A 26,475-nucleotide genomic window follows, 5' to 3' on the forward strand; every position below is an offset into this window, starting at 1 on the left:
CACCGTAAAGGTCTTGTCAAAAAAGCACACATGCCAAATATGAAAGCCCTTCCTCTTACAGCGCAAAAGTTAACGTCAAACAAACAGGCAGCATAGACACACTATTCCCCTATCTTTCGATGTGTGGGCATAATGATATGAACATCGTTTTAAGTGATGTTTTTATCATTGCAACAACAAATTTTCTACGAAACAACAAGATAGGATGTGGTCTAAATGTGGCAAAAGCGCTTATTTCTGTTGAAATATGTTCTTAAATCAAATGAAATCCAGAAATATGTTACTATGATAAGCTCAGTTACGTAGAATGACGAAAAGAAGGATTTTCTACAGAGTATGATATTCTGAGAAACAAGACTACCTGCCATTGGAATGTATACGTGTGGGCCGATGGGAAATTTATGTCACCCCCAACGCATGAAATTCATAAAAGTGCACTTAATATATAACCAACGTGTATTTAGGATCACGAGTAAGTTCCATAATCGTCTGTTTTGTGGCAAAAACCGCAACACTAGAGCGCTTACACTTGCGTGTCTGACGCTGACCCTTGTAGACAAGTTAGTCTTCCAAGCCTCAAACAAAGGCGGGTATTTTTAGAAAATGTCTTCCTTCTCAAATATGTAAAAAGTGTTTTTGACTGCCCCTACTTAATCAAACAAATGTGTTTTTCAGTTCTGGTCGTGATCTGCGGTCAGTTAGTTTTATTCAGTTTTTACTTACAGAAAAGTCGAATAAACGTTAGAAAGTACAGTGTTTTAAAAAGGATTCAATATAATTTCAAGTCTCTTGATTTTACACAAGGCTGTGGTATGTTTGTTTACCCCTGGCAGAGTTTTTATCACTTATTCCATCTGAATTACCCATGAGTATGTTTTAGTCTGTGTTACATACATAACTGACTGTGACATATTGATGTTGTATTGTTGAACCCAATGGGTCTGTACAACTGGAAATGGATACATCACGTTCACCATGAATACGAGAATTATGTACTTTTCTTGGAAAATATGGACACTGTCATCTTGTGAATAATGTGAAAATGCATGTATACACGTGTATGACTTTCTTGGTGCATTTTGTATCAGCACAATACACACTTCTCTGAGATAAATCAAAGTGACTTTCACTTTGGTATTCATTAATTATGTTTTTGTTGGGAGTCTGAAGTTCGTTCCCAGTTCCAATTTTCTGAATCGTGGTTATAAGGATCGGAAAATACAACGGACTGAGATGTCACGTCAAATTCACGTCTTATAAGAATATAGTTTCTTGACTTGTATTACAGTGTATATGTGTCATATTTTTGAATGAAAATCCTTATCTGTTTTAGCTTTACTTATTGGCAAAGAGGTAGGAACCTAGATATGGCAACAGAGAGTTATGACATTCCTGTCCTTAAAAATCACTTGATGTATCATGCCTTCATTACGCACTGTGAAAATGACCTCGGGTTTGCCAAGGACCTATTGGAAAAGATTGAGCAACATCACTTCCGGTGTATTTTTGCCAAGCGAGATTTCGACGTAGGTGCAGCCGTGGTGGACAACATAGCTAGCGCGATCCACAGGTAACGGTTCTTGTACCAGTCATCTGCCAAATTCTCGGGTATGCGCCTTTGGAATTTGTATCATACAGTATAAAAAGTATGTCTTACATATTGTTTCATTTACTTCCGGTCATCTATATTTCTTCAACTTTCTTCCGGTCATATATATTGTTACACTTACTTCCGGTCATATATATTGTTACTCTTACTTCCGGTCATATATATTGTTACTCTTACTTCCGGTCGTATATATAGTTACACTTTCGGTCATTTATATTGCTTCATGTGATTCCTTTGCCTATTGTTTATCTACGTTTATCACGTGACTTTTACAGATTTTGCTTTATCATATATGTTTTAAAAATAAGCACGGGTTTGATTAGTCCTTGTTTCTATTGAACTTGAGTTGGGGTTTATGTTGACACTTTGATATTTCCGTATTATCTAATTTATTATGTTTTCTTTAGTTATGAATTAACATATAAATTATGTTTTCTTTAGTTATGAATTAACATATAAATTATGTTTTCACATTTTTCATTTACTCAGCAAAAACATGTTCGTTAGAGTTTTTGAAAATCTCTGTATTGCTTTAATCTGTGAGAAGTAAGTTTTGCTAACGCTTTTATCTGTGTATTTTGTGCAGATCTAGGCGGACAGTGCTGGTGATATCTAAAACATCTCTTCAGAGTCAGTGGTGTAAATACGAGATGTTGGCGGCCATTGACGATACAAATCGACATAATCGTATTTCTTTCATTCCCGTCCTTCGTGATGACGTCAGTGATGACGATCTACCACATCCCCTCCGTTTTGTCACCTATATCCACACTGGACGGGACTCTGATTTCCTCCACAAACTGTTAAAGGCGCTAGCAGGTAACACTCACGTGTTGTGTTTTATGCCAGTATGATTGTTACACGAACACGTCGGCTATGATTCGGGTTGGACGTGTGATTCAGTACAATATGAATTTCAGCATAATATTTTTTTTTTTTTTTAATTTTTATAAACTTTGTCATATATGGTTTTATTTATTTGTAAGATGGGGTATATTTCTGTAAGTTTTTGGTTTATATCTTATTTTGTGACAGCGTTGTTTACGTCCTAATTCATAGTGTCAACAATATCATATCCCATTGCTGTGTGTGCCGAGACAGACGGAGTGCCACGGATAACATACATTATCGTATCATTAAGCTTATAACTCATATAATATGTAGAGGACATATATATGTACATACGATTCAGGAAATATTTTGAAATCTCTTGGTATTTCAGCCCCAGACGAAGACTGGGAGGACCACATACCTGTCGGAAATCTGGTCCATGGTCTTGCCTGGAATTATTACTTTGGTTATCTGAAGTTCCTGTTACCGGGTAGTCAAATTAATAAGTACACACTGTCCGCTGTTTAATTTTTGTGTTTGCTTGTTTTTTGTTTCGTTTTTATTTTCATTTTATATATAATTCAATAACTGAGGCCTTACGTATTTCATATCGCTGACATACACAATTTACGACCGTCTTGTTCTACAAATGAACACTACCTCCTATATTCCTATAACCAAACTTCTGTCTGTAGTAATCTCTACCACCCTGCCAGCTGGAACGTGTTTGGTAAAGTCTTCTACACCCTATTTTCCCTGTTACAACTTCCTGTCCATATTTCATCCATCATAGAGGTCTTTTTCTTGGCTCTACCCAAATTCAAACCATTTACCTAAATACTCAAGCCTTTACGAGACATTGAAAGAATAGAGTTATCTCCCTTTTGAAATACCTCTTTGGGTCCAGTTTCTGTAACATAAATGTGTCCCTAGTAGCATTGATTTGCGTTAAAGAAACATTTAGGATCACTTTATCTCTGTAATATTTTGAGGTGGAAATTAAAAAGTGTGAAGGAACATTTGTGGAGTCTGTATAAGCTCAGTCTATTTTTTTAGGTATGAACAAGCGTATAGCTGAGTGTAAATACTTAAAGGCTGATTACATGAACGGACAGATCTGCAGCAAGGTTTTACTGCTGTTCCCGGCCAGTTGTCAGTGTCGACTGAGACGCCTTGACGAGGATCCCTCCGGCCGTATTACGTACAGAGGGGAGATAGAGTTACTCCGCGACAGTGCCGGAGTGGTCGGCAGGGTCTACAAAAACACAGTTTACAGTGTGGTCAGCAAAGAAGGACGGGTATTTCACCTAAATATATTGTTAACTGAAATCAGACTCAATTGGAATTGCGAAAGTGTAGAGTATGTGGAGTGTAGAGAGATGTGGAGTGTAGAGATGTGGAGTGTAGAGATGTGGAGTGTAGAGATGTGGAGTGCAGAGGATGTGGAGTGTAGACGATGTGGAGTGTAGAGAGTGTGGAGTGTAGTGTAGAGATGTGGAGTGTAGAGTGTAGAGAGTAGATGTGGAGTGTAGAGTATGTGGAGTGTAGAGGATGTGGAGTGTAGAGATTGTGGAGTGTAGAGGATGTGGAGTGTAGAGTATGTGGAGTGTAGAGTATGTGGAGTGTAGAGTATGTGGGGTGTAGAGTATGTGGAGTGTAGAGATTGTGTAGTGTAGAGTTTGGAGTGTAGAGGATATGGAGTGTAGAGAATGTGGAGTGTAGAGATTGTGAGTGTAGAGATTGTGGAGTGTAGAGATGTGGAGTGTAGAGAGATGTGTAGAGATGTGTAGAGTATGTGGAGTGTAGAGTATGTGGAGTGTAGAGGATGTGGAGTGTAGAGATTGTGGAGTGTAGAGTATGTGGAGTGTAGAGTATGTGGAGTGTAGAGATTGTAGAGTGTAAAGATTGTGGAGTGTAGAGTTTGTTGAGTGTAGAGATTGTGGATTGTAGAGATTGTGGAGTTGAGAGTATGTGGAGTGTAGAGTATGTGGAGTGTAGAGATTGTGGAGTGTAGAGTTTGGAGAGGTGAGGATGTGGAGTGTAGAGATTGTGGAGTGTAGAACTATGTGGAGTGTAGAGGGTGTGGAGTGTAGAGGATGTGGAGTGTAGAGATTGTGGAGTGTAGAGTATGTGGAGTGTAGAGAATACGGAGTGTAGAGGATGTGGAGTGTAGAGATTATGAAGTGTAGAGTTTGGAGTGTAGAGGATGTGGAGTGTAGAGATTGTGGAGTGTAGAGGATGTGGAGTGTAGAGTATGTGGAGTGTAGAGATTGTGGAGTATAAAGATTGCGGAGTGTAGAGTGTGTTGAGTGTAGAGATTCTGGAGTGTAGAGTATGTGGAGTGTAGAGTATGTGGAGTGTAGAGATTGTGGAGTGTAGGGTATGTGGAGTTTAGAGTATGTGGATTGTAGAGATCGTGGAGTGTAGAGTGTAGAGATTGTGGAGTGTAGAGAATGTGGAGTGTAGAGATTGTGGAGTGTAGAGGATGTGGAGTGTAAAGGAAGTGGCGAAAAGAGGATATGGAGTGTAAAGATTGTGGAGTGTAGAGTATGTGGAGTGTAGAGTATGTGGAGTGTAGAGATTGTGGAGTGTAGAGTATGTGGAGTGTAGAGATTGTGGAGTGTAGAGATTGTGGAGTGTAGAGATTGTGGAGTGTAGAGTATGTGGAGTGTAGAGATGTGTAGAGATTGTGGAGTGTATTGTGGAGTGTAGATTGTGGAGTGTAGAGATTGTGGAGTGTAGAGATGTGGAGTGTAGAGATGTGGAGTAGAGATTGTGGAGTGTAGAGATATGTGGAGTGTAGAGATATGTGGAGTGTAGAGATTGTGTAGAGAGAGTGTAGAGGATGTGAGTGTAGAGATGTGTAGAGAAGTGTAGAGATTGTGGAGTGTAGAGATTGTGGAGTGTAGAGTATGTGGAGTGTAGAGTATGTGGAGTGTAGAGATTGTGGAGTGTACAGTATGTGGAGTGTAGAGATTGTAGAGTGTAAAGATTGTGGAGTGTAGAGTGTGTTGAGTGTAGAGATTGTGGAGTGTAGAGATTGTGGAGTGTAGAGTATGTGGAGTGTAGAGATTGTGGAGTGTAGAGATTGTGGAGTGTAGAGTTTGGAGTGGAGAGGCTGTGGAGTGTAGAGATTGTGGGGTGTAGAGATTGTGGAGCGTAGAGGATGCCGAGTGTAGAGTATGTGGAGTGTAGAGATTGTGGAGTGTAGAGATTGTGGAGTGTAGAGTATGTGGAGTGTAGAGATTGTGGAGTGTAGAGTATGTGGAGTGTAGAGGATGTGGATTTTACAGATTGTGGAGTGTAGAGATTGTGGAGTGTAGAGATTGTGGAGTGTAGAGATTGTGGAGTGTAGAGATTGTGGGGTGTAGAGATTGTGGAGTGTAGAGGATGTGGATTGTACAGATTGTGGAGTGTACAGATTGTGGAGTGTAGAGTATATGGAGTGTACAGATTGTGAAGTGTGGAATTTGTGGAGTATAGAGATTGTAGAGTGTAGAGATTGTGGAGTGTAGAGGATAGGGTGATTACAGTGGAGTGTAGAGTTTGGAGTGTAGAGGATGTTGAGTGTAGAGATTGTGGAGTGTAGAGATTGTGAAGTGTAGATTATGTGGAGTGTAGAGGTTGCTGAGTGTAGAGGATGTGGAGTGTAGAGGATGTGGAGTGTAGAGATTGTGGAGTGTAGAGTATGTGGAGTGTAGAGATTGTGGAGTGTAGAATATGTGGAGTGTAGAGATTGTGGAGTGTAGAGATTGTGGAGTGTAGAGTATGTGGAGTGTAGAGATTGTGGAGTGTAGAGATTGTGGAGTGTAGAGATTGTGGAGTGTAGAGATTGTGGAGTGTAGAGATTGTGGAGTGTAGAGATTGTGGAGTGTAGAGTATGTGGAGTGTAGAGTATGTGGAGTGTAGAGATTGTGGAGTGTAGAGATTGTGGAGTGTAGAGTATGTGGAGTGTAGAGATTGTGGAGTGTAGAGATTGTGGAGTGTAGAGAATATGGAGTGTAGAGATTGTGGAATGTAGAGATTGTGGAGTATAGATTATGTGGAGTGTAGAGATTGTGGAGTGTAGAGATTGTGGAGTGTAGAGATTGGAGTGTAGAGGATGTGGGGTATTGAGATTGTAGAGTGTAGAGATTGTGGAGTGTAGAGTATGTGGAGTGTAGAGATTGTGGAGTGTAGAGATTGTGGAGTGTAGAGATTGTGGAGTGTTTAGTGTAGAGATTGTGGAGTGTAGAGATTGTGGAGTGTAGAGAATGTGGAGTGTATAGATTGTGGAGTGTAGAGATTGTGGAGTGTAGAGATTGTGGAGTGTAGAGATTGTGGAGTGTAGAGTATGTGGAGTGTAGAGATTGTGGAGTGTAGAGATTGTGGAGTGTAGAGTATGTGGAGTGTAGAGATTGTGGAGTGTAGAGATTGTGGAGTGTAGAGTATGTGGAGTGTAGAGATTGTGGAGTGTAGAGATTGTGGAGTGTAGAGTGTGTGGAGTGTAGAAATTGTGGAGTGTAGAGGATGTTGAGTGTAGAGGATGTGGAATGTAGAGATTGTGGAGTGTAGAGATTGTGGAGTGTAGAGTATGTGGAGTGTAGAGATTGTAGAGTGTAAAGATTGTAGAGTGTAGAGATTGTGGAGTGTAGAGATTGTGGAGTGTAGAGATTGTGGAGTGTAGAGATTGTGGAGTGTAGAGATTGTGGAGTGTAGAGTTTGGAGTGTAGAGGATGTGGAGTGTAGAGATTGTGGAGTGTAGAGATGTGTGTAGAGTGGAGTGTAGAGATTGTGGAGTGTAGAGATTGTAGAGTGTAGAGATTGTAGAGTGTAGAGATTGTGGAGTGTAGAGATTGTGGAGTGTAGAGATTGTGGAGTGTAGAGATTGTACAGTATAGAGGATGTTGAGTGTAGAGGATGTGGAGTGTAGAGATTGTGGAGTGTAGAGTATGTGGAGTGTAGAGATTGTGGAGTGTAGAGATTGTGGAGTGTAGAGATTGTGGAGTGTAGAGGATGTGGAGTGTAGAGATTGTGGAGTGTAGAGTATGTGGAGTGTTGAGATTGTGGAGTGAAGAATATGTGGAGTGTAGAGATTGTGGAGTGTAGAGTATGTGGAGTGTAGAGATTGTGGAGTGTAGAGATTGTGGAGTGTAGAGATTGTGGATTGTAGAGTATGTGGAGTGTAAAGATTGTGGAGTGTGGAGTATGTGGAGTATAGAGATTGTGGAGTGTAGAGATTGTGGAGTGTAGAGTATGTGGAGTGTAGAGATTGTGGAGTGTAGAGATTGTGGAGTGTAGAGGTTGTGGAGTGTAGAGATTGTGGAGTGTAGAGGATAAGGAGTGTAGAGATTGTGGAGTGTAGAGATTGTGGAGTGTAGAGGATGTGGAGTGTAGATTGTGGAGTGTAGAGATTGTGGAGTGTAGAGATTGTGGAGTGTAGAGATTGTTGAGAGTAGAGATTGTGGGGTGTAGAGATTGTGGAGTGTAGAATATGTGAAGTGTATAGTATGTGGAGTGTAGAGATTGTGGAGTGTAGAGATTGTGGAGTGTAGAGTATGTGGAGTGTAGAGATTGTGGAGTGTGGAGTATGTGGAGTGTAGAGATTGTGGAGTGTAGAGGATGTGGAGTAGAGATGTGGAGTGTAGAGATTGTGGAGTGTAGAGATTGTGGAGTGTAGAGATGTGGAGTGTAGAGATTGTGGAGTGTAGAGATTATGGAGTGTAGAGTATGTGGAGTGTAGAGTATGTGGAGTGTAGAGGATGTTGATTGTAGAGATTGTGGAGTGTAGAGATTGTGGATTGTAGAGTATGTGGAGTGTAAAGATTGTGGAGTGTGGAGTAGGTGGAGTATAGAGATTGTGGAGTGTAGAGATTGTGGAGTGTAAAGATTGTGGAGTGTAGAGATTGTGGAGTGTAGAGATTGTGGAGTGTAGAGATTGTGGAGTGTAGAGAGTGTAGAGATATAGATATGTGGAGTGTAGAGATTGTGGAGTGTAGAATATGTGGAGTGTAGAGATTGTGGAGTGTAGAGATTGTGGAGTGTAGAGTATGTGGAGTGTAGAGATTGTGGAGTGTAGAGATTGTGGAGTGTAGAGTATGTGGAGTGTAGAGTGTAGAGATTGTGGAGTGTAGAGATTGTGGAGTGTAGAGATTGTGGAGTGTAGAGTATGTGGAGTGTAGAGATTGTAGAGTGTAGAGATTGTAGAGTGTAGTGTATGTGGAGTGTAGAGGATATGGAGTGTAGAGAATGTGGAGTGTAGAGATTGTGGAGTGTAGAGTATGTGGAGTGTAGAGGATGAGGAGTGTAGAGATTGTGGAGTGTAGAGATTGTGGAGTGTAGAGTATGTGGAGTGTAGAGATTGTGGAGTGTAGAGATTGTGAAGTGTAGAGTTTGGAGTGTAGAGGATGTTGAGTGTAGAGATTGTGGAGTGTAGAGTATGTGGAGTGTAGAGTATGTGGAGTGTAGAGGTTGTAGAGTGTAGAGATTGTGGAGTGTAGAGGATGAGGAGTGTAGAGATTGTGGAGTGTAGAGATTGTGGAGTGTAGAGATTGTGGAGTGTAGAGTATGTGGAGTGTAGAGATTGTGAAGTGTGGAGTATGTAAAGTGTAGAGATTGTTGATTGTAGAGTATACGGAGTGTAGAGGATGTGGTGTGTATAGATTGTGGAGTGTAGAGATTGTGGAGTGTAGAGTATGTGGAGTGTAGAGATTTGGAGTGTAGAGAGTAGAGTTGAGTTGTGGAGTGTTGAGTATGTGGAGTGTAGAGATTGTATTGTAGAGATTGTGGAGTGTATAGATTGTGGAGTGTAGAGTATGTGGAGTGTAGAGATTGTGGAGTGTAGAGATTGTGGAGTGTAGAGATGTGGAGTGTAGAGATGTGGAGTGTGGAGTGTAGAGATTGTGGAGTGTAGAGATGTGGAGTGTAGAGATTGTGGAGTGTAGAGATTGTGGAGTGTAGAGTATGTGGAGTGTAGAGATTGTGGAGTGTAGAGATGTGGAGTGTAGAGAGTAGAGTGATGTGTGGAGTGTAGAAATTGTGGAGTGTAGAGGATGTTGAGTGTAGAGGATGTGGAATGTAGAGATTGTGGAGTGTAGAGATCATGGAGTGTAAAGTATGTGGAGTGTAGAGATTGTAGAGTGTAGAGATTGTGGAGTGTAAAGATTGTAGAGTGTAGAGTATGTGGAGTGTAGAGATTATGGAGTGTAGAGATTGTGGAGTGTTAAGTGTAGAGATTGTGGAGTGTAGAGATTGTGGAGTGTAGAGTATGTGGAGTGTAGAGATCATGGAGTGTAGAGTATGTGGAGTGTAGAGTATGTGGAGTGTAGAGATGTGGAGTGTAGAGATGTGGAATGTAGAGTATGTGGAGTGTAGAGATTGTGTAGTGTAGAGTTTGGAGTGTAGAGGATATGGAGTGTAGAGAATGTGGAGTGTAGAGATTGTGGAGTGTAGAGATTGTGGAGTGTATGTGGAGTGTAGAGATTGTGGAGTGTAGAGTATGTGGAGTGTAGAGGATGTGGAGTGTAGAGGATGTGGAGTGTAGATATTCTGGAGTGTAGAGATTGTGGAGTGTTAAGTGTAGAGATTGTGGAGTGTAGAGATTATGGAGTGTAGAGATTATGGAGTGTAGAGATTATGGAGTGTAGAGTATGTGGAGTGTAGAGTATGTGGAGTGTAGAGTATGTGGAGTGTAGATTGTGGAGTGTAGAGATTGTGGAGTGTAGAGATTGTGGAGTGTAGAGATTGTGGAGTGTAGAGATTGTGGAGTGTAGAGTATGTGGAGTGTAGAGTATGTGGAATGTAGAGATTGTAGAGTGTAAAGATTGTGGAGTGTAGAGTGTGTTGAGTGTAGAGTATGTGGAGTAAAGAGGATGTGGAGTGTAGAGATTGTGGAGTGTAGAGTATGTGGAGTGTAGAGTATGTGGAGTGTAGAGATTGTGGAGTGTAGAGATTGTGGAGTGTAGAGTATGTGGAGTGTAGAGTATGTGGAGTGTAGAGATTGTGGAGTGTAGAGATTGTGGAGTGTAGAGATTGTGGAGTGTAGAGATTGTGGAGTGTAGAGATTGTGGAGTGTAGAGTATGTGGAGTGTAGAGGATGTGGAGTGTAGAGATTTTGGAGTGTAGAGATTGTGGAGTGTAGAGAGTGTAGAGATTGTGGAGTGTAGAGTATGTGGAGTGTAGAGATTGTGGAGTGTAGAGATTGTGGAGTGTAGAGATTGTGGAGTGTAGAGTATGTGGAGTTTATATATTTTGGAGTGTAGAGGATGTGGAGTGTAGAGTATGTGGAGTGTAGAGATTCTGGAGTGTAGAGATTGTGGAGTGTAGAGATTGTGGAGTGTAGAGTATGTGGAGTGTAGAGATTGTGGAGTGTAGAGATTGTGGAGTGTAGAGATTGTGGAGTGTAAAGATTGTGGAGTGTAGAGTGTGTTGAGTGTAGAGATTGTGGAGTGTAGAGATTGTGGAGTGTAGAGTATGTGGAGTGTAGAGTATGTGGAGTAAAGAGGATGTGGAGTGTAGAGATTGTGGAGTGTAGAGATTGTGGAGTGTAGAGATTGTGGGGTGTAGAGATTGTGGAGTGTAGAATATGTGGAGTGTAGAGTATGTGGAGTGTAGAGATTGTGGTGTGTAGAGATTGTGGAGTGTAGAGTATGTGGAGTGTAGAGATTGTGGAGTGTAGAGTTTGGTGTGTAGAGTTTTTGGAGTGTAGAGATTTTTTTGGTGTAGAGATTGTGGAGTGTAGAGATTGTGGAGTGTAGAGGATGTGGAGTGTAGAGTATGTGGAGTGTAGAGATTGTGGAGTGTAGAGTATGTTAAGTGTAGAGTATGTGGAGTGTAGAGGATGTGGATTGTACAGATTGTGGAGTGTAGAGATTGTGGAGTGTAGAGATTGTGGAGTGTAGAGATTGTGGAGTGTAGAGATTGTGGAGTGTAGAGTTTGTGGAGTGTAGAGATTGTGGAGTGTAGAGATTTTGAGTGTAGAGATTGTGGAGTGTAGAGTATATGGAGTGTAGAGTATGTGGAGTGTAGAGGATGTGGAGTGTAGAGTATGTGGAGTGTAGAGGATGTAGATTGTAGAGATGGATTGTAGAGATTGTGGAGTGTAGAGATTATGGAGTGTAGAGTATGTGGAGTGTAGAGGATGTGGAGTGTAGAGATTGTGGAGTGTAGAGATTGTGGAGTGTAGAGATTGTGGAGTGTAGAGATTGTGGAGTGTAGAGTATGTGGAGTGTAGAGATTGTGGAGTGTGGAATATGTGGAGTATAGAGATTGTGGAGTGTAGAGATTGTGGAGTGTAGAGTATGTGGAGTGTAGAGATTGTGGAGTGTAGAGTTTGGAGTGTAGAGAATGTGGAGTGTAGAGATTGTGGAGTGTAGAGTATGTGGAGTGTATAGATTTTGGAGTGTAGAGGATGTGGAGTGTAGAGATTGTGGAGTGTAGAGATTGTGGAGTGTAGAGATTGTGGAGTGTAGAGTATGTGGAGTGTAGAGATTGTGCAGTGTAGAGATTGTGGAGTGTAGAGTTTGGATTGTAGAGGATGTGGAGTATTGAGATTGTAGAGTGTAGAGATTGTGGAGTGTAAAGATTGTGGAGTGTGGAGTATGTGGAGTATAGAGATTGTGGAGTGTAGAGATTGTGGAGTGTAGAGATTGTGGAGTGTAGAGTATGTGGAGTGTAGAGATTGTGGAGTGTAGAGTATGTGGAGTGTAGAGATTGTGGAGTGTAGAGATTGTGGAGTGTAAAGATTGTGGAGTGTAGAGTTTATGGAGTGTAGAGATTGTGGAGTGTAGAGATTGTGGAGTGTAGAGTTTGTGGAGTGTAGAGTATGTGGAGTGGAGTGTAGAGATGTGGAGTGTAGAGATGTGGAGTGTAGAGATTGTGGAGTGTAGAGATTGTGGAGTGTAGAGTATGTGGAGTGTAGAGATTGTGGAGTGTGGAGTATGTGGAGTGTAGAGATTGTGGAGTGTAGAGGATGTGGAGTGTAGAGATTGTGGAGTGTAGAGATTGTGGAGTGTAGAGATTGTGGATTGTAGAGATTGTGGAGTGTAGAGATTGTGGAGTGTAGAGTATGTGGAGTGTAGAGATTGTGGAGTGTAGAGTTTGTGTAGTCTAGATTATGTTGAGTGTAGAGATTATGGAGTGTAGAGTTTGGAGTGTAGAGATTGTGGAGTGTAGAGATTGTGGAGTGTTGAGTGTAGAGATTGTGGAGTGTAGAGATTATGGAGTGTAGAGTATGTGGAGTGTAGAGATTGTGGAGTGTAGAGTATGTGGAGTGTAGAGATTGTGGAGTGTAGAGATTGTGGAGTGTAGAGATTGTGGAGTGTAGAGTATGTGGAGTGTAGAGATTGTGGAGTTTAGGGTGTAGAGATTGTGGAGTGTAGAATATGTGGAGTGTAGAGTATGTGGAGTGTAGAGATTGTGGAGTGTAGAGATTGTGGAGTGTAGAGTATGTGGAGTGTAGAGATTGTGGAGTGTAGAGATTGTGGAGTGTAGAGTATGTGGAGTGTAGAGATTGTGGAGTGTAGAGATTGTAGAGTGTAGAGATTGTAGAGTGTAGAGATTGTGGAGTGTAGAGTATGTGGAGTGTAGAGTATGTGGAATGTAGAGATTGTAGAGTGTAGAGATTGTGGAATGTAGAGATTGTGGAGTGTAAAGATTGTGGAGTGTAGAGTATGTGGAGTGTAGAGATTGTAGAGTGTAGAGATTGTAGAGTGTAGAGATTGTGGAGTGTAGAGTATGTGGAGTGTAGAGATTGTGGAGTGTAGAGATTGTGGAGTGTAGAGTTTAGAGTGTAGAGAATGTGGAGTGTAGAGATTGTGGAGTGTAGAGTATGTGGAGTGTAGAGATTGTGGATTGTAGAGATTGTGGAGTTGAGAGTATGTGGAGTGTAGAGTATGTGGAGTGTAGAGTACATGGAGTGTAGAGTATGTGGGGTGTAGAGTATGTGGAGTGTAGAGATTGTGTAGTGTAGAGATTGTGGAGTGTAGAGTATGTGGAGTGTAGAGAGTGGAGTGTAGAGTATGTGGAGTGTAGAGATTGTGGAGTGTAGAGATTGTGGAGTGTAGAGTATGTGGAGTGTAGATGATGTGGAGTGTAGAGGATGTGGAGTGTAGAGATTGTGGAGTGTAGAGTATGTGGAGTGTAGAGATTGTGGAGTGTAGAGATTGTGGAGTGTAGAGATTGTGGAGTGTAGAGATTGTGGAGTGTAGAGATTGTGGAGTGTAGAGATTGTGGAGTGTAGAGTATGTGGAGTGTAGAGATTGTGGAGTGTAGAGATTGTGGAGTGTAGAGTATGTGGAGTGTAGAGATTGTGGAGTGTAGAGATTGTGGAGTGTAGAGTTTGGAGTGTAGAGAATGTGGAGTGTAGAGATTGTGGAGTGTAGAGTATGTGGAGTGTAGAGATTGTGGAGTGTATGTGGAGTGTAGAGGTTGTAGAGTGTAGAGATTGTGGAGTGTAGAGGATGAGGAGTGTAGAGATTGTGGAGTGTAGAGATTGTGGAGTGTAGAGTATGTGGAGTGTAGAGATTGTGGAGTGTAGAGGATGTTTAGTGTAGAGGATGTGGAGAAAAGAGGATGTGGAGTGTAGAGATTGTACAGTGTAGAGATCATGGAGTGTAGAGTATGTGGAGTGTAGAGATTTTGCAGTGTAGAGATTGTGGAGTGTAAAGATTGTAGAGTGTAGAGTATGTGGAGTGTAGAGATTGTAAAGTGTAGAGATTGTGGAGTGTAGAGTATGTGGAGTGTAGAGATTGTGGAGTGTAGAGGATGTGGAGTGTAGAGATTGTGGAGTGTTGAGTGTAGAGATTGTGGAGTGTAGAGATTTGGAGTGTAGATATATGTGGAGTGTAGAGATTTGTGTAGTGTAGAGATTGTGGAGTGTAGAGTATGTGGAGTGTAGAGATTGTGGAGTGTAGAGATTGTGGAGTGTAGAGATTGTGGAGTGTAGAGTTTGTTGAGTGTAGAGTGGAGTGTGGAATATGTGGGGTATAGAGATAGTGGAGTGTACATGATGCGGAGTGTAGAGGGTTTGGAGTGTAGAGATTGTGCAGTGTAGAGGATGTTGAGTGTAGATGATGTGGAGTGTAGAGATTGTGGAGTATGTGGAGTATAGAGATTGTGGAGTGTAGAGATTGTGGAATGTAGAGTATGTGGAGTGTAGAGATTGTGGAGTGTAGAGGTTGTGGAGTGTAGAGGATTTGCAGTGTAGAGGATGTGGAGTGTAGAGATTGTGGAGTGTAGAGTTTGGAGTGTAGAGGAAGTGAAGTGTAGAGATTTTTTTGGTGTAGAGATTGTGGAGTGTAGAGATTGTGGAGTGTAGAGATTGTGGAGTGTAGAGATTGTGGAGTGTAGAGTATGTGGAGTGTAGAGATTGTGGAGTGTAGAGATTGTGGAGTGTAGAGATTGTGGAGTGTAGAGTATGTGGAGTGTAGAGTATGTGGAGTAAAGAGGATGTGGAGTGTAGAGATTGTGGAGTGTAGAGATTGTGGAGTGTAGAGATTGTGGAGTGTAGAGATTGTGGAGTGTAGAGATTGTGGAGTGTAGAGATTGTGGAGTGTAGAGTATGTGGAGTGTAGAGATTGTGGAGTGTAGAGATTGTGGAGTGTAGAGGATATGGAGTGTAGAGAATGTGGAGTGTAGAGATTGTGGAGTGTAGAGATTGTGGAGTGTAGAGTATGTGGATTGCACAGATTGTGAAGTGTACAGATTGTGGAGTGTAGAGTATGTGGAGTGTAGAGATTGTGTAGTGTAGAGTTTGGAGTGTAGAGGATATGGAGTGTAGAGAATGTGGAGTTTAGAGATTGTGGAGTGTAGAGATTGTGAAGTGTAGATTATGTGGAGTATAGAGATTGTGGAGTGTACAGGCTGTGGAGTGTAGAGTATGTGGAGTGTAGAGTATGTGGAGTGTAGAGATCGTGGAGTGTAGAGGATATGGAGTGTAGAGAATGTGGAGTGTAGAGATTGTGGAGTGTAGAGATTGTGGAGTGTAGAGATTGTGGAGTGTAGAGATTGTGGAGTGTAGAGGATGTTGAGTGTAGAGGATGTGGAGTGTAGAGATTGTGGAGTGTAGAGATCATGGAGTGTAAAGTATGTGGAGTGTAGAGATTGTGCAGTGTAGAGATTGTGGAGTGTAGAGTATGTGGAGTGTAGAGATTGTGGAGTGTGGAGTATGTGGAGTGTAGAGATTGTTGAGTGTAGAGATGTAGATTGTGGAGTGTAGAGATTTGGAGTAGAGGAGAGTACGTGGAGTGTAGAGTATGTGGGGTGTAGAGTATGTGGAGTGTAGAGATTGTGTAGTGTAGAGTTTGGAGTGTAGAGGATATGGAGTGTAGAGAATGTGGAGTTTAGAGATTGTGGAGTGTAGAGATTGTGAAGTGTGGAGTGTAGAGATTGTGGAGTGTACATGATGTGGAGTGTAGAGGATGTGGAGTGTAGAGGATATGGAATGTAGAGGATGTGGAGTGTAGAGGATGTGGATTGTAGAGATTGTGCAGTGTAGAGATTGTGGAGTGTAGAGATTGTGGAGTGTAGAGATTGTGGGGTGTAGAGATTGTGGAGTGTAGAATATGTGGAGTGTAGAGTATGTGGAGTGTAGAGATTGTGGAGTGTAGAGTATGTGGAGTGTAGAGGATGTTGAGTGTAGAGATTGTGGAGTGTAAAGATTGTGGAGTGTAGAGAATGTGGAGTGTAGAGATTGTAGAGTGTAGAGATTGTGGAGTGTAGAGTATGTGGAGTGTAGGGTATGTGGAGTGTAGAGGTTGTAGAGTGTAGAGATTGTGGAGTGTAGAGTGTGGAGTGTAGAGGATGTTGAGTGTAGAGATTGTGGAGTGTAGGGTATGTGGAGTTTAGAGTATGTGGATTGTAGAGATCGTGGAGTGTAGAGGATATGGAGTGTAGAGAATGTGGAGTGTAGAGAATGTGGAGTGTAGAGATTGTGGAGTGTAGAGATTGTGGAGTGTAGAGTATGTGGAGTGTAGAGATTGTGGAGTGTAGAGATTGTGGAGTGTAGAGATTGTGGAGTGTAGAGTATGTGGAGTGTAGAGATTGTGGAGTGTAGAGATTGTGGAGTGTAGAGTATGTGGAGTGTAGAGATTGTGCAGTGTAGAGATTGTGGAGTGTAGAGTTTGGATTGTAGAGGATGTGGAGTATTGAGAGTTTGGATTGTAGAGGAAGTGGAGTGTTGAGATTGTGGAGTGTAGAGAGAGTTTGAGATTGTAGAGTGTAGAGATTGTGGAGTGTAAAGATTGTAGAGTGTAGAGTATGTGGAGTGTAGAGATTGTAAAGTGTAGAGATTGTGGAGTGTAGAGTATGTGGATTGTAGAGTATGTGGAGTGTAAAGATTGTGGAGTGTGGAGTATGTGGAGTATAGAGATTGTGGAGTGTAGAGATTGTGGAGTGTAGAGTATGTGGAGTGTAGAGATTGTGGAGTGTAGAGTATGTGGAGTGTAGAGATTTTGGATTGTAGAGGATGTTGAGTGTAGAGGATGTGGAGTGTAGAGATTGTGGAGTGTAGAGATTGTGGAGTGTAGAGTATGTGGAGTGTAGAGATTGTGCAGTGTAGAGATTGTGGAGTGTAGAGATTGTGGATTGTAGAGTATGTGGAGTGTAAAGAGTGTGGAGTATGTGGAGTATAGAGATTGTGGAGTGTAGAGTTTGTGGAGTGTAGAATATGTGGAGTGTAGAGATTGTGCAGTGTAGAGGATGTTGAGTGTAGAGTATGTGGAGTGTAGAGATTGTGGAGTGTAGAGATTGTGGAGTGTAGAGATTGTGGAGTGTAGAGTATGTGGAGTGTAGAGTATGTGGAGTGTAGAGTATATGGAGTGTTGAGATTGTGGAGTGTAGAGGATGTAGAGTGTAGAGATTGTGGAGTGTAGAGATTGTGGAGTGTAGAGATTGTGGAGTGTAGAGTATGTGGAGTGTAGAGTATGTGGAGTGTAGAGATTGTGGAGTGTAGAGGATGTGGAGTGTAGAGGATGTGGATTGTACAGATTGTGGAGTGTACAGATTGTGGAGTATGTGGAGTGTAGAGGATGTGGAGTGTAGAGATTGTGCAGTGTAGAGATTGTGCAGTGTAGAAATTGTGGAGTGTAGAGATTGTGGGGTGTAGAGATTGTGGAGTGTAGAATATGTGGAGTGTAGAGTATGTGGAGTGTAGAGATTGTGGAGTGTAGAGATTGTGGAGTGTAGAGATTGTGGAGTGTAGAGGATGTGGAGTGTAGAGTATTGTGGAGTGTAGAGATATGTGGAGTGTGTAGAGATTGTGGAGTGTAGATATTGTGGAGTGTAGAGTTTGTGGTGGTGATGTTGAGTGTAGAGGATGTGGAGTGTAGAGATTGTGGAGTGTAGAGATCATGGAGTGTAGAGTATGTGGAGTGTAGAGATTGTGCAGTGTAGAGATTGTGGAGTGTAGAGTTTGGAGTGTAGAGGATGTGGAGTATTGAGATTGTAGAGTGTAGAGATTGTGGAGTGTAGAGATTGTGGAGTGTAGAGTATGTGGAGTGTAGAGTATGTGGAGTGTAGAGTATTTGGAGTGTAGAGATTGTGGAATGCAGAGTATGTGGAGTGTAGAGTATGTGGAGTGTTGAGATTGTGGAGTGTAGAGATTGTGGAGTGTAGGAGTGTAGAGTATGTGGAGTGTAGAGATTGTGGAGTGTAGAGATTGTGGAGTGTAGAGGATGTGGAGTGTAGAGATTGTGGAGTGTAGAGTATGTGGAGTGTAGAGTATGTGGAGTGTAGAGATTGTGGAGTGTAGAGTTTGGAGTGGTGAGGATGTGGAGTGTAGAGATTGTGGAGTGTAGAGATTGTGGAGTGTAGAGGATGTTGAGTGTAGAGGATGTGGAGTGTAGAGATTGTGGAGTGTAGAGATCATGGAGTGTAGAGTATTTGGAGTGTAGAGGATGTGGAGTGTAGAGATTGTGGAGTGTAGAGGATGTGGAGTGTAGAGTATGTGGAGTGTAGAGATTGTGGAGTGTAGAGATTGTGGAGTGTAGAGATTGTGGAGTGTAGAGTATGTGGAGTGTAGAGTATGTGGAGTGTAGAGTATGTGGAGTGTAGAGATTGTGGAGTGTAGAGTATGTGGAGTGTAGAGATTATGAAGTGTAGAGTTTGGAGTGTAGAGGATGTTGAGTGTAGAGATTGTGGAGTGTAGAGTATGTGGAGTGTAGAGTATGTGGAGTGTAGAGTTTGGAGTGGTGAGGATGTGGAGTGTAGAGATTGTGGAGTGTAGAGGATGTGGAGTGTAGAGGATGTGGAGTGTAGAGATTGTGGAGTGTAGAGATTGTGAAGTGTAGAGTTTGGAGTGTGGAGGATGTGGAGTGTACAGATTTTGGAGTGTAGAGTATGTGGAGTGTAGAGTATGTGGAGTGTAGAGATTGTAGAGTGTAGAGATTGTAGAGTGTAGTGTATGTGGAGTGTAGAGGATATGGAGTGTAGAGAATGTGGAGTGTAGAGATTGTGGAGTGTAGAGTATGTGGAGTGTATAGATTTTGGAGTGTAGAGGATGTGGAGTGTAGAGGATGTGGAGTGTAGAGATTCTGGAGTGTAGAGATTGTGGAGTGTAGAGATTGTGGAGTGTAGAGATTGTGGAGTGTAGAGTATGTGGAGTGTAGAGGATGTGGAGTGTAGAGATTGTGGAGTGTATAGTATGTGGAGTGTAGAGATTGTGGAGTGTAGAATAGTTTTCTTCCTTTTTATTATTTGATATCCTTATAGACGTACCCTGATTCGTGGTTCTGTTTCTCCATCAGGAATTCTTCTTTGTGGGAGAGTATGTGACGTGTATTCGAACTATGTATGAGATGGAACAGTCCGGGATCGCTGGCATGAAATATGACGACACAAGATTGCTCTCCACGAAATTCCTTATTACCATCAAGAGCATTTTGGACCGTGACAAAAACTGTACAAATATGTACAGAATTATATTTTACGAAGGTATCTATTCCTAATTTTTCTGCACATAATCACACTGAAAAGAAACCTATGACCTGAATGACCAACCCATATTTAAACACACCTTCTGAACTTGTATAATAGTTCTCAATATATTTATATACAAACATGGACATGTACGTATCTCAGGTATTGAACAATAGACTGTATGTGTCTCAGGTATTGAACAATAGACTGTATGTGTCTCAGGTATTAGAACAATAGACTGTATGTGTCTCAGGTATTGAACAAAAGACTATGTATCTCAGGTATTGAACAATAGACTATATGTATCTCAAGTATTAGAACAATAGACTATATGTATCTCAGGTATAAGTACAAAAGACTGTATGTATCTCAGGTATTAGAACAATAGACTATATGTATCTCAGGTATTAGAACAATAGACTGTAGGTATCTCAGGTATTAGAACAATAGACTGTATGTATCTCATGTATTGAACAATAGACTGTATGTGTCTCAGGTATTAGAACAATATCTGTATGTATCTCAGGTATTAGAACAATAGACTCTATGTATCTCAGGTATTAAAACCATAGACTGTATGTATCTCAGGTATTGAACAATAGACTGTATGTATCTCAGGTATTAGAACAATAGACTGTATGTGTCTCAGGTATTAGAACAATAGACTGTATGTGTCTCATGTATTGAACAATAGACTATATGTATCTCAGGTATTAGAACAATGGACTGTATGTATCTCATGTATAGAACACTAGACTGTATGTATCTCAGATATTAGAAAAATAGACTGTATTTAGCTCAGGTATTGAACAATAGACTATATGTATCTCAGGTATTAGAACAATAGACTGTATGTATCTCATGTATAGAACAATAGGCTGTATGTATCTAAGGTATTAGAACAAAAGACTGTATTTAGCTCAGGTATTGAACAATAGACTATATGTATCTCAGGTATTAGAACAATAGACTGTATGTATCTCAGGTATTAGAACAATAGACTGTAGGTATCTCAGGTATTAGAACAATAGACTGTATGTATCTCATGTATTGAACAATAGACTGTATGTGTCTCAGGTATTAGAACAATATCTGTATGTATCTCAGGTATTAGAACAATAGACTCTATGTATCTCAGGTATTAAAACCATAGACTGTATGTATCTCAGGTATTGAACAATAGACTGTATGTATCTCAGGTATTAGAACAATAGACTGTATGTGTCTCAGGTATTAGAACAATAGACTGTATGTGTCTCATGTATTGAACAATAGACTATATGTATCTCAGGTATTAGAACAATGGACTGTATGTATCTCATGTATAGAACACTAGACTGTATGTATCTCAGATATTAGAAAAATAGACTGTATTTAGCTCAGGTATTGAACAATAGACTATATGTATCTCAGGTATTAGAACAATAGACTGTATGTATCTCATGTATAGAACAATAGGCTGTATGTATCTAAGGTATTAGAACAAAAGACTGTATTTAGCTCAGGTATTGAACAATAGACTATATGTATCTCAGGTATTAGAACAATAGACTGTATGTATCTCAGGTATTAGAACAATAGACTGTATTTAGCTCAGGTATTGAACAATAGACTCTATGTATCTCAGGTATTAGAACAATAGAATGTATGTTTCTCAGGTATTAGAACAATATACTATATGTTTCTCAGGTATTAGAACAATAGACTGTATGTATCTCAGGTATTAGAACAATAGACTGTATGTATCTCAGGTATTAGAACAATAGACTGTATTTAGCTCAGGTATTGAACAATAGACTATATGTATCTCAGGTATGAGAACAATATCTGTATGTATTGAACAATAGACTGTATGTATCTCAGGTATTGAACAATGGATCATATGTATCTCAGATATTAGAACAATAGACTGTATGTATCTCAGGTATTAGAACAATAGACTGTATGTATGTCAGGCATTATAACAATATCTGTAGGTATTGAACAATAGACTGTATGTATCTCAGGTATTGGAAAATAGACTGTATTTGTCTCAGGTATTAGAACAATATCTGTATGTATCTCAGGTAGTGAACAATGGACCATATGTATCTCAGATATTAGAACAATAGACTGTATGTGTCTCAGGTATTAGAACAATAGACTGTATGTATCTCAGGTATTAGAACAATGGACCATATGTATCTCAGATATTAGAACAATAGACTGTATGTATCTCAGGTATTAGAACAATAGACTGTATGTATGTCAGGTATTAGAACAACAGACTGTATGTGTCTCAGGTATTAGAACAATAGACTGTATGTGTCTCAGGTATTAGAACAATAGACTGTATGTATCTCAGGTATTGAAGAATAGACTGTATGTGTCTCAGGTATTAGAACAATATCTGTATGTATCTCAGGTATTGAACAATAGACTGTATGTGTCTCAGGTATTAGAACAATAGACTGTGTGTGTCTCAGGTATTAGAACAATAGACTGTATGTATCTCAGGTATTAGAACAATAGACTGTATGTATCTCAGGTATTAGGACAATAGGCTGTATGTATCTCAGGTATTAGAACAATAGACTGTATGTATCTCAGGTATTAGAACAATAGACTGTAGGTATCTCAGGTATTAGAACAATAACCTCTATGTATCTCAGGTATTAGAACAATAGACTGTGTATGTCTCAGGTATTAGAACAATAGACTGTATGTATCTCAGGTATTAGAACAATAGACTGTATGTATCTCAGGTATTAGAACAATAGACTGTATGTATCTCAGGTAATAGAACAATAGACTGTATGTATCTCAGGTATTAGGACAATAGGCTGTATGTATCTCAGGTATTAGAACAATAGACTGTATGTATCTCAGGTATTAGAACAATAGACTGTATGTATCTCAGGTATTAGAACAATAACCTCTATGTATCTCAGGTATTAGAACAATAGACTGTGTATGTCTCAGGTATTAGAACAATAGACTGTATGTATCTCAGGTATTAGAACAATAGACTGTATGTATCTCAGGTATTAGAACAATAGACTGTAGGTATCTCAGGTATTAGAACAATAGGCTGTATGTATCTCAGGTATTAGAACAATAACCTCTATGTATCTCAGGTATAAGTACAAAAGACTGTATGTATCTCAGGTATTAGAACAATAGACTATATGTATCTCAGGTATTAGAACAATAGACTGTAGGTATCTCAGGTATTAGAACAATAGACTGTATGTATCTCATGTATTGAACAATAGACTGTATGTGTGTCAGGTATTAGAACAATATCTGTATGTATCTCAGGTATTAGAACAATAGACTCTATGTATCTCAGGTATTAAAACCATAGACTGTATGTATCTCAGGTATTGAACAATAGACTGTATGTATCTCAGGTATTAGAACAATAGACTGTATGTGTCTCAGGTATTAGAACAATAGACTGTATGTGTCTCATGTATTGAACAATAGACTATATGTATCTCAGGTATTAGAACAATGGACTGTATGTATCTCATGTATAGAACACTAGACTGTATGTATCTCAGATATTAGAACAATAGACTGTATTTAGCTCAGGTATTGAACAATAGACTATATGTATCTCAGGTATTAGAACAATAGACTGTATGTTTCTCATGTATAGAACAATAGGCTGTATGTATCTAAGGTATTAGAACAAAAGACTGTATTTAGCTCAGGTATTGAACAATAGACTATATGTATCTCAGGTATTAGAACAATAGACTGTATGTATCTCAGGTATTAGAACAATAGACTGTATTTAGCTCAGGTATTGAACAATAGACTCTATGTATCTCAGGTATTAGAACAATAGAATGTATGTTTCTCAGGTATTAGAACAATATACTATATGTTTCTCAGGTATTAGAACAATAGACTGTATGTATCTCAGGTATTAGAACAATAGACTGTATGTATCTCAGGTATTAGAACAATAGACTGTAGGTGTCTCAGGTATTAGAACAATATCTGTATGTATTGAACAATACACTGTATTTAGCTCAGGTATTGAACAATAGACTATATGTATCTCAGGTATGAGAACAATATCTGTATGTATTGAACAATAGACTGTATGTATCTCAGGTATTGAACAATGGACCATATGTATCTCAGATATTAGAACAATAGACTGTATGTGTCTCAGGTATTAGAACAATAGACTGTATGTATCTCAGGTATTAGAACAATGGACCATATGTATCTCAGATATTAGAACAATAGACTGTATGTATCTCAGGTATTAGAACAATAGACTGTATGTATGTCAGGCATTAGAACAATATCTGTAGGTATTGAACAATAGACTGTATGTATCTCAGGTATTGGAAAATAGACTGTATTTGTCTCAGGTATTAGAACAATATCTGTATGTATCTCAGGTAGTGAACAATGGACCATATGTATCTCAGATATTAGAACAATAGACTGTATGTGTCTCAGGTATTAGAACAATAGACTGTATGTATCTCAGGTATTAGAACAATGGACCATATGTATCTCAGATATTAGAACAATAGACTGTATGTATCTCAGGTATTAGAACAATAGACTGTATGTATGTCAGGTATTAGAACAACAGACTGTATGTGTCTCAGGTATTAGAACAATAGACTGTATGTGTCTCAGGTATTAGAACAATAGACTGTATGTATCTCAGGTATTGAAGAATAGACTGTATGTGTCTCAGGTATTAGAACAATATCTGTATGTATCTCAGGTATTGAACAATAGACTGTATGTGTCTCAGGTATTAGAACAATAGACTGTGTGTGTCTCAGGTATTAGAACAATAGACTGTATGTATCTCAGGTATTAGAACAATAGACTGTATGTATCTCAGGTAATAGAACAATAGACTGTATGTATCTCAGGTATTAGGACAATAGGCTGTATGTATCTCAGGTATTAGAACAATAGACTGTATGTATCTCAGGTATTAGAACAATAGACTGTATGTATCTCAGGTATTAGAACAATAACCTCTATGTATCTCAGGTATTAGAACAATAGACTGTGTATGTCTCAGGTATTAGAACAATAGACTGTATGTATCTCAGGTATTAGAACAATAGACTGTATGTATCTCAGGTATTAGAACAATAGACTGTATGTATCTCAGGTATTAGAACAATAGGCTGTATGTATCTCAGGTATTAGAACAATAGACTGTATGTATCTCAGGTATTAGAACAATAGACTGTATGTATCTCAGGTATTAGAACAATAACCTCTATGTATCTCAGGTATTAGAACAATAGACTGTATGTATCTCAGGTATTAGAACAATAGACATATATACTCGCAAAAGTCATTTACTGATGTGAACTTTCAGATATACAAGACAATAAAACAGAGACATTACCGGATCATATTGTTAAAGCCATACAAGAGGAAATGGTCTCGTCAGGAAAAAACGACTTAACATCGAATGATATTGTCTCGACGATCCACAATTCAAGGGAAACAACTCTGACTCCCTTCTCTGAAGCTAGACCGACTTCGGATGCTTCAATCGAAGGTATTTCAAATTGTGACACCAATGAACCAAATACAGAAGATTCAACGTCACAGACGACAGAACATCTTGTTTGTGCTAAAACATGCAATACGGACAGGGATGATGTATGTGATGATCATTCAAGCCATCTTCGGCAACAGACTAGAGATTCTAGGATCGGTGCGGAGAAGGATTTACACGGACAAACACGAACTTTACAAGTTGGAAATGAAGTGATCAACATTTTTTAGCCACGAGGAATCAAATTTTACACCAATATTACGTCTTTTAGACGCGTGACAATGTATCGTCTGAGACGAGAACAATATCTTTGGCCTGAATACGGTTAGAGCATGAATATTAAAAAAAGAACAATGCAATTTTCCATGGAATATCCTTTCTGTATTATAGTTTTCGCCTATTACTAAATTATACCAACATTTAGACACTTCGTGATTGTACCTCCGGCGTTGAGAGGACTTTTGTCTGCTCTAGACCGAATGAAGAACTGGTATCTGCTGCAGTGTCGTGAAGAACTTTTATAAGCTGTGGTATTAGGGGTACATGTTTCTACTACAGTGTCAAGAGATCTCGTGTCTTGCAGATTTAGCGAGGAAACTTCTATCTTTTGTTGATGAAACTACATATTTCAAATGTGTGACATAAAGTCATGTTGGCGGTCATTTGACATGAATATGGTTGACCTAGAATGTGATGTGCCAAATAAATATTGTATAAAAGGCACAACAGTGGCAAGTACCTAAGATGTTTCGTTCTTCCAGGACTCGTCAATGATGGGCCCGAAGTTTGAAACCTAAAAGGCAACTCAGGAGAATAAAAAGTGATCGAAAGAAATGTCAACATCTTGTTATGAAGGTGTGCTATCCCCATAAACAGATCAATTACACAGTTTACATTTTGTCATGAATACATTTATATGCAATAAGATTCCATCCTCTACTCCATGGATACGGGTGTAAAATAACTATATAAAGAAAACGTTTCTAGTTGTGCCAATGTCAACTGTTCGCCAAATGAACGGCTTTCGTATTGGTCTTCATTCCGTTGAGACACACGATGTTTAGACAGAAGACGCCAATTCAGGCAAGAATCTGTCGTATGTGACAAACATGCGTGCCTCTGGTGATATCAGTAGGATTCTAAAGAGTTTATCCAAGGTCATGACCGAGCTCTTTAACAACCAATCAGAGAGAATAAATAAAACCTGTCGTGAAAAACAAACAAAATTTGTCATCAACGATTGAATCTAACATGTCTACAAAATCTGCTTCAACACATGTACAGTGCAATGCTTAAAATTATATCACAAAGACCTCGAAATTTCCTGCGTTAAGGCCAAGTTGAAGAAAGCTGAGGAGGAAAAATGTATCACATAAGTCAAAGAGTTATATTTCGATAGGAATAAGTTGGCAATGAAAATATCGTTAAAGCCGTTTAGTTGAGCGTCTTCCTCTGTGAGATAGGTTTTGGGTTCTGCCCCCTGGTCGAGGCATACTAGAGTCTTTAAAATCAGTGTGGTAGTGTAACGACTAGTTCATCCGTTGTCAGTATAATGTGACCGGGTGGGGTGTCCTGCTGGGGACATTCGACAGTATGCTTC

At 39.8% G+C, this 26,475-nt stretch overlaps 1 protein-coding gene across 1 annotated transcript; it reads left to right on the top strand.

The window, feature by feature from the left end:
• The first annotated feature begins 1,367 nt into the window (after nucleotides 1-1,367).
• Nucleotides 1,368-25,182, top strand: LOC132559205 (stimulator of interferon genes protein-like). Its single transcript, XM_060223824.1, has 6 exons — nucleotides 1,368-1,570; nucleotides 2,196-2,428; nucleotides 2,832-2,962; nucleotides 3,535-3,738; nucleotides 19,162-19,348; nucleotides 24,690-25,182. Exons 1-6 carry the CDS (start codon nucleotides 1,368-1,370, stop codon nucleotides 25,103-25,105), a joined length of 1,374 nt encoding a protein of 457 aa, XP_060079807.1. The 3' UTR covers nucleotides 25,106-25,182.
• Nucleotides 25,183-26,475: the final 1,293 nt, after the last annotated feature.

The sequence above is a fragment of the Ylistrum balloti genome, unplaced genomic scaffold (assembly GCF_031769215.1).
Source record: "Ylistrum balloti isolate Yb309-2 unplaced genomic scaffold, AGI_CSIRO_Ybal_v1 Utg370874, whole genome shotgun sequence".
Taxonomy (NCBI): domain Eukaryota; kingdom Metazoa; phylum Mollusca; class Bivalvia; order Pectinida; family Pectinidae; genus Ylistrum; species Ylistrum balloti.

Excerpts from the sequence above, each read along its gene's own strand:
- LOC132559205 (XM_060223824.1), top strand. The coding sequence starts at position 1,368 with ATGGCAACAGAGAGTTATGACATTCCTGTCCTTAAAAATCACTTGATG. Across the intron at positions 2,429-2,831 it reads ACTGTTAAAGGCGCTAGCAG|CCCCAGACGAAGACTGGGAG; the intron begins GTAACACTCACG and ends TTGGTATTTCAG. Across the intron at positions 3,739-19,161 it reads TGGTCAGCAAAGAAGGACGG|GAATTCTTCTTTGTGGGAGA; the intron begins GTATTTCACCTA and ends TTTCTCCATCAG.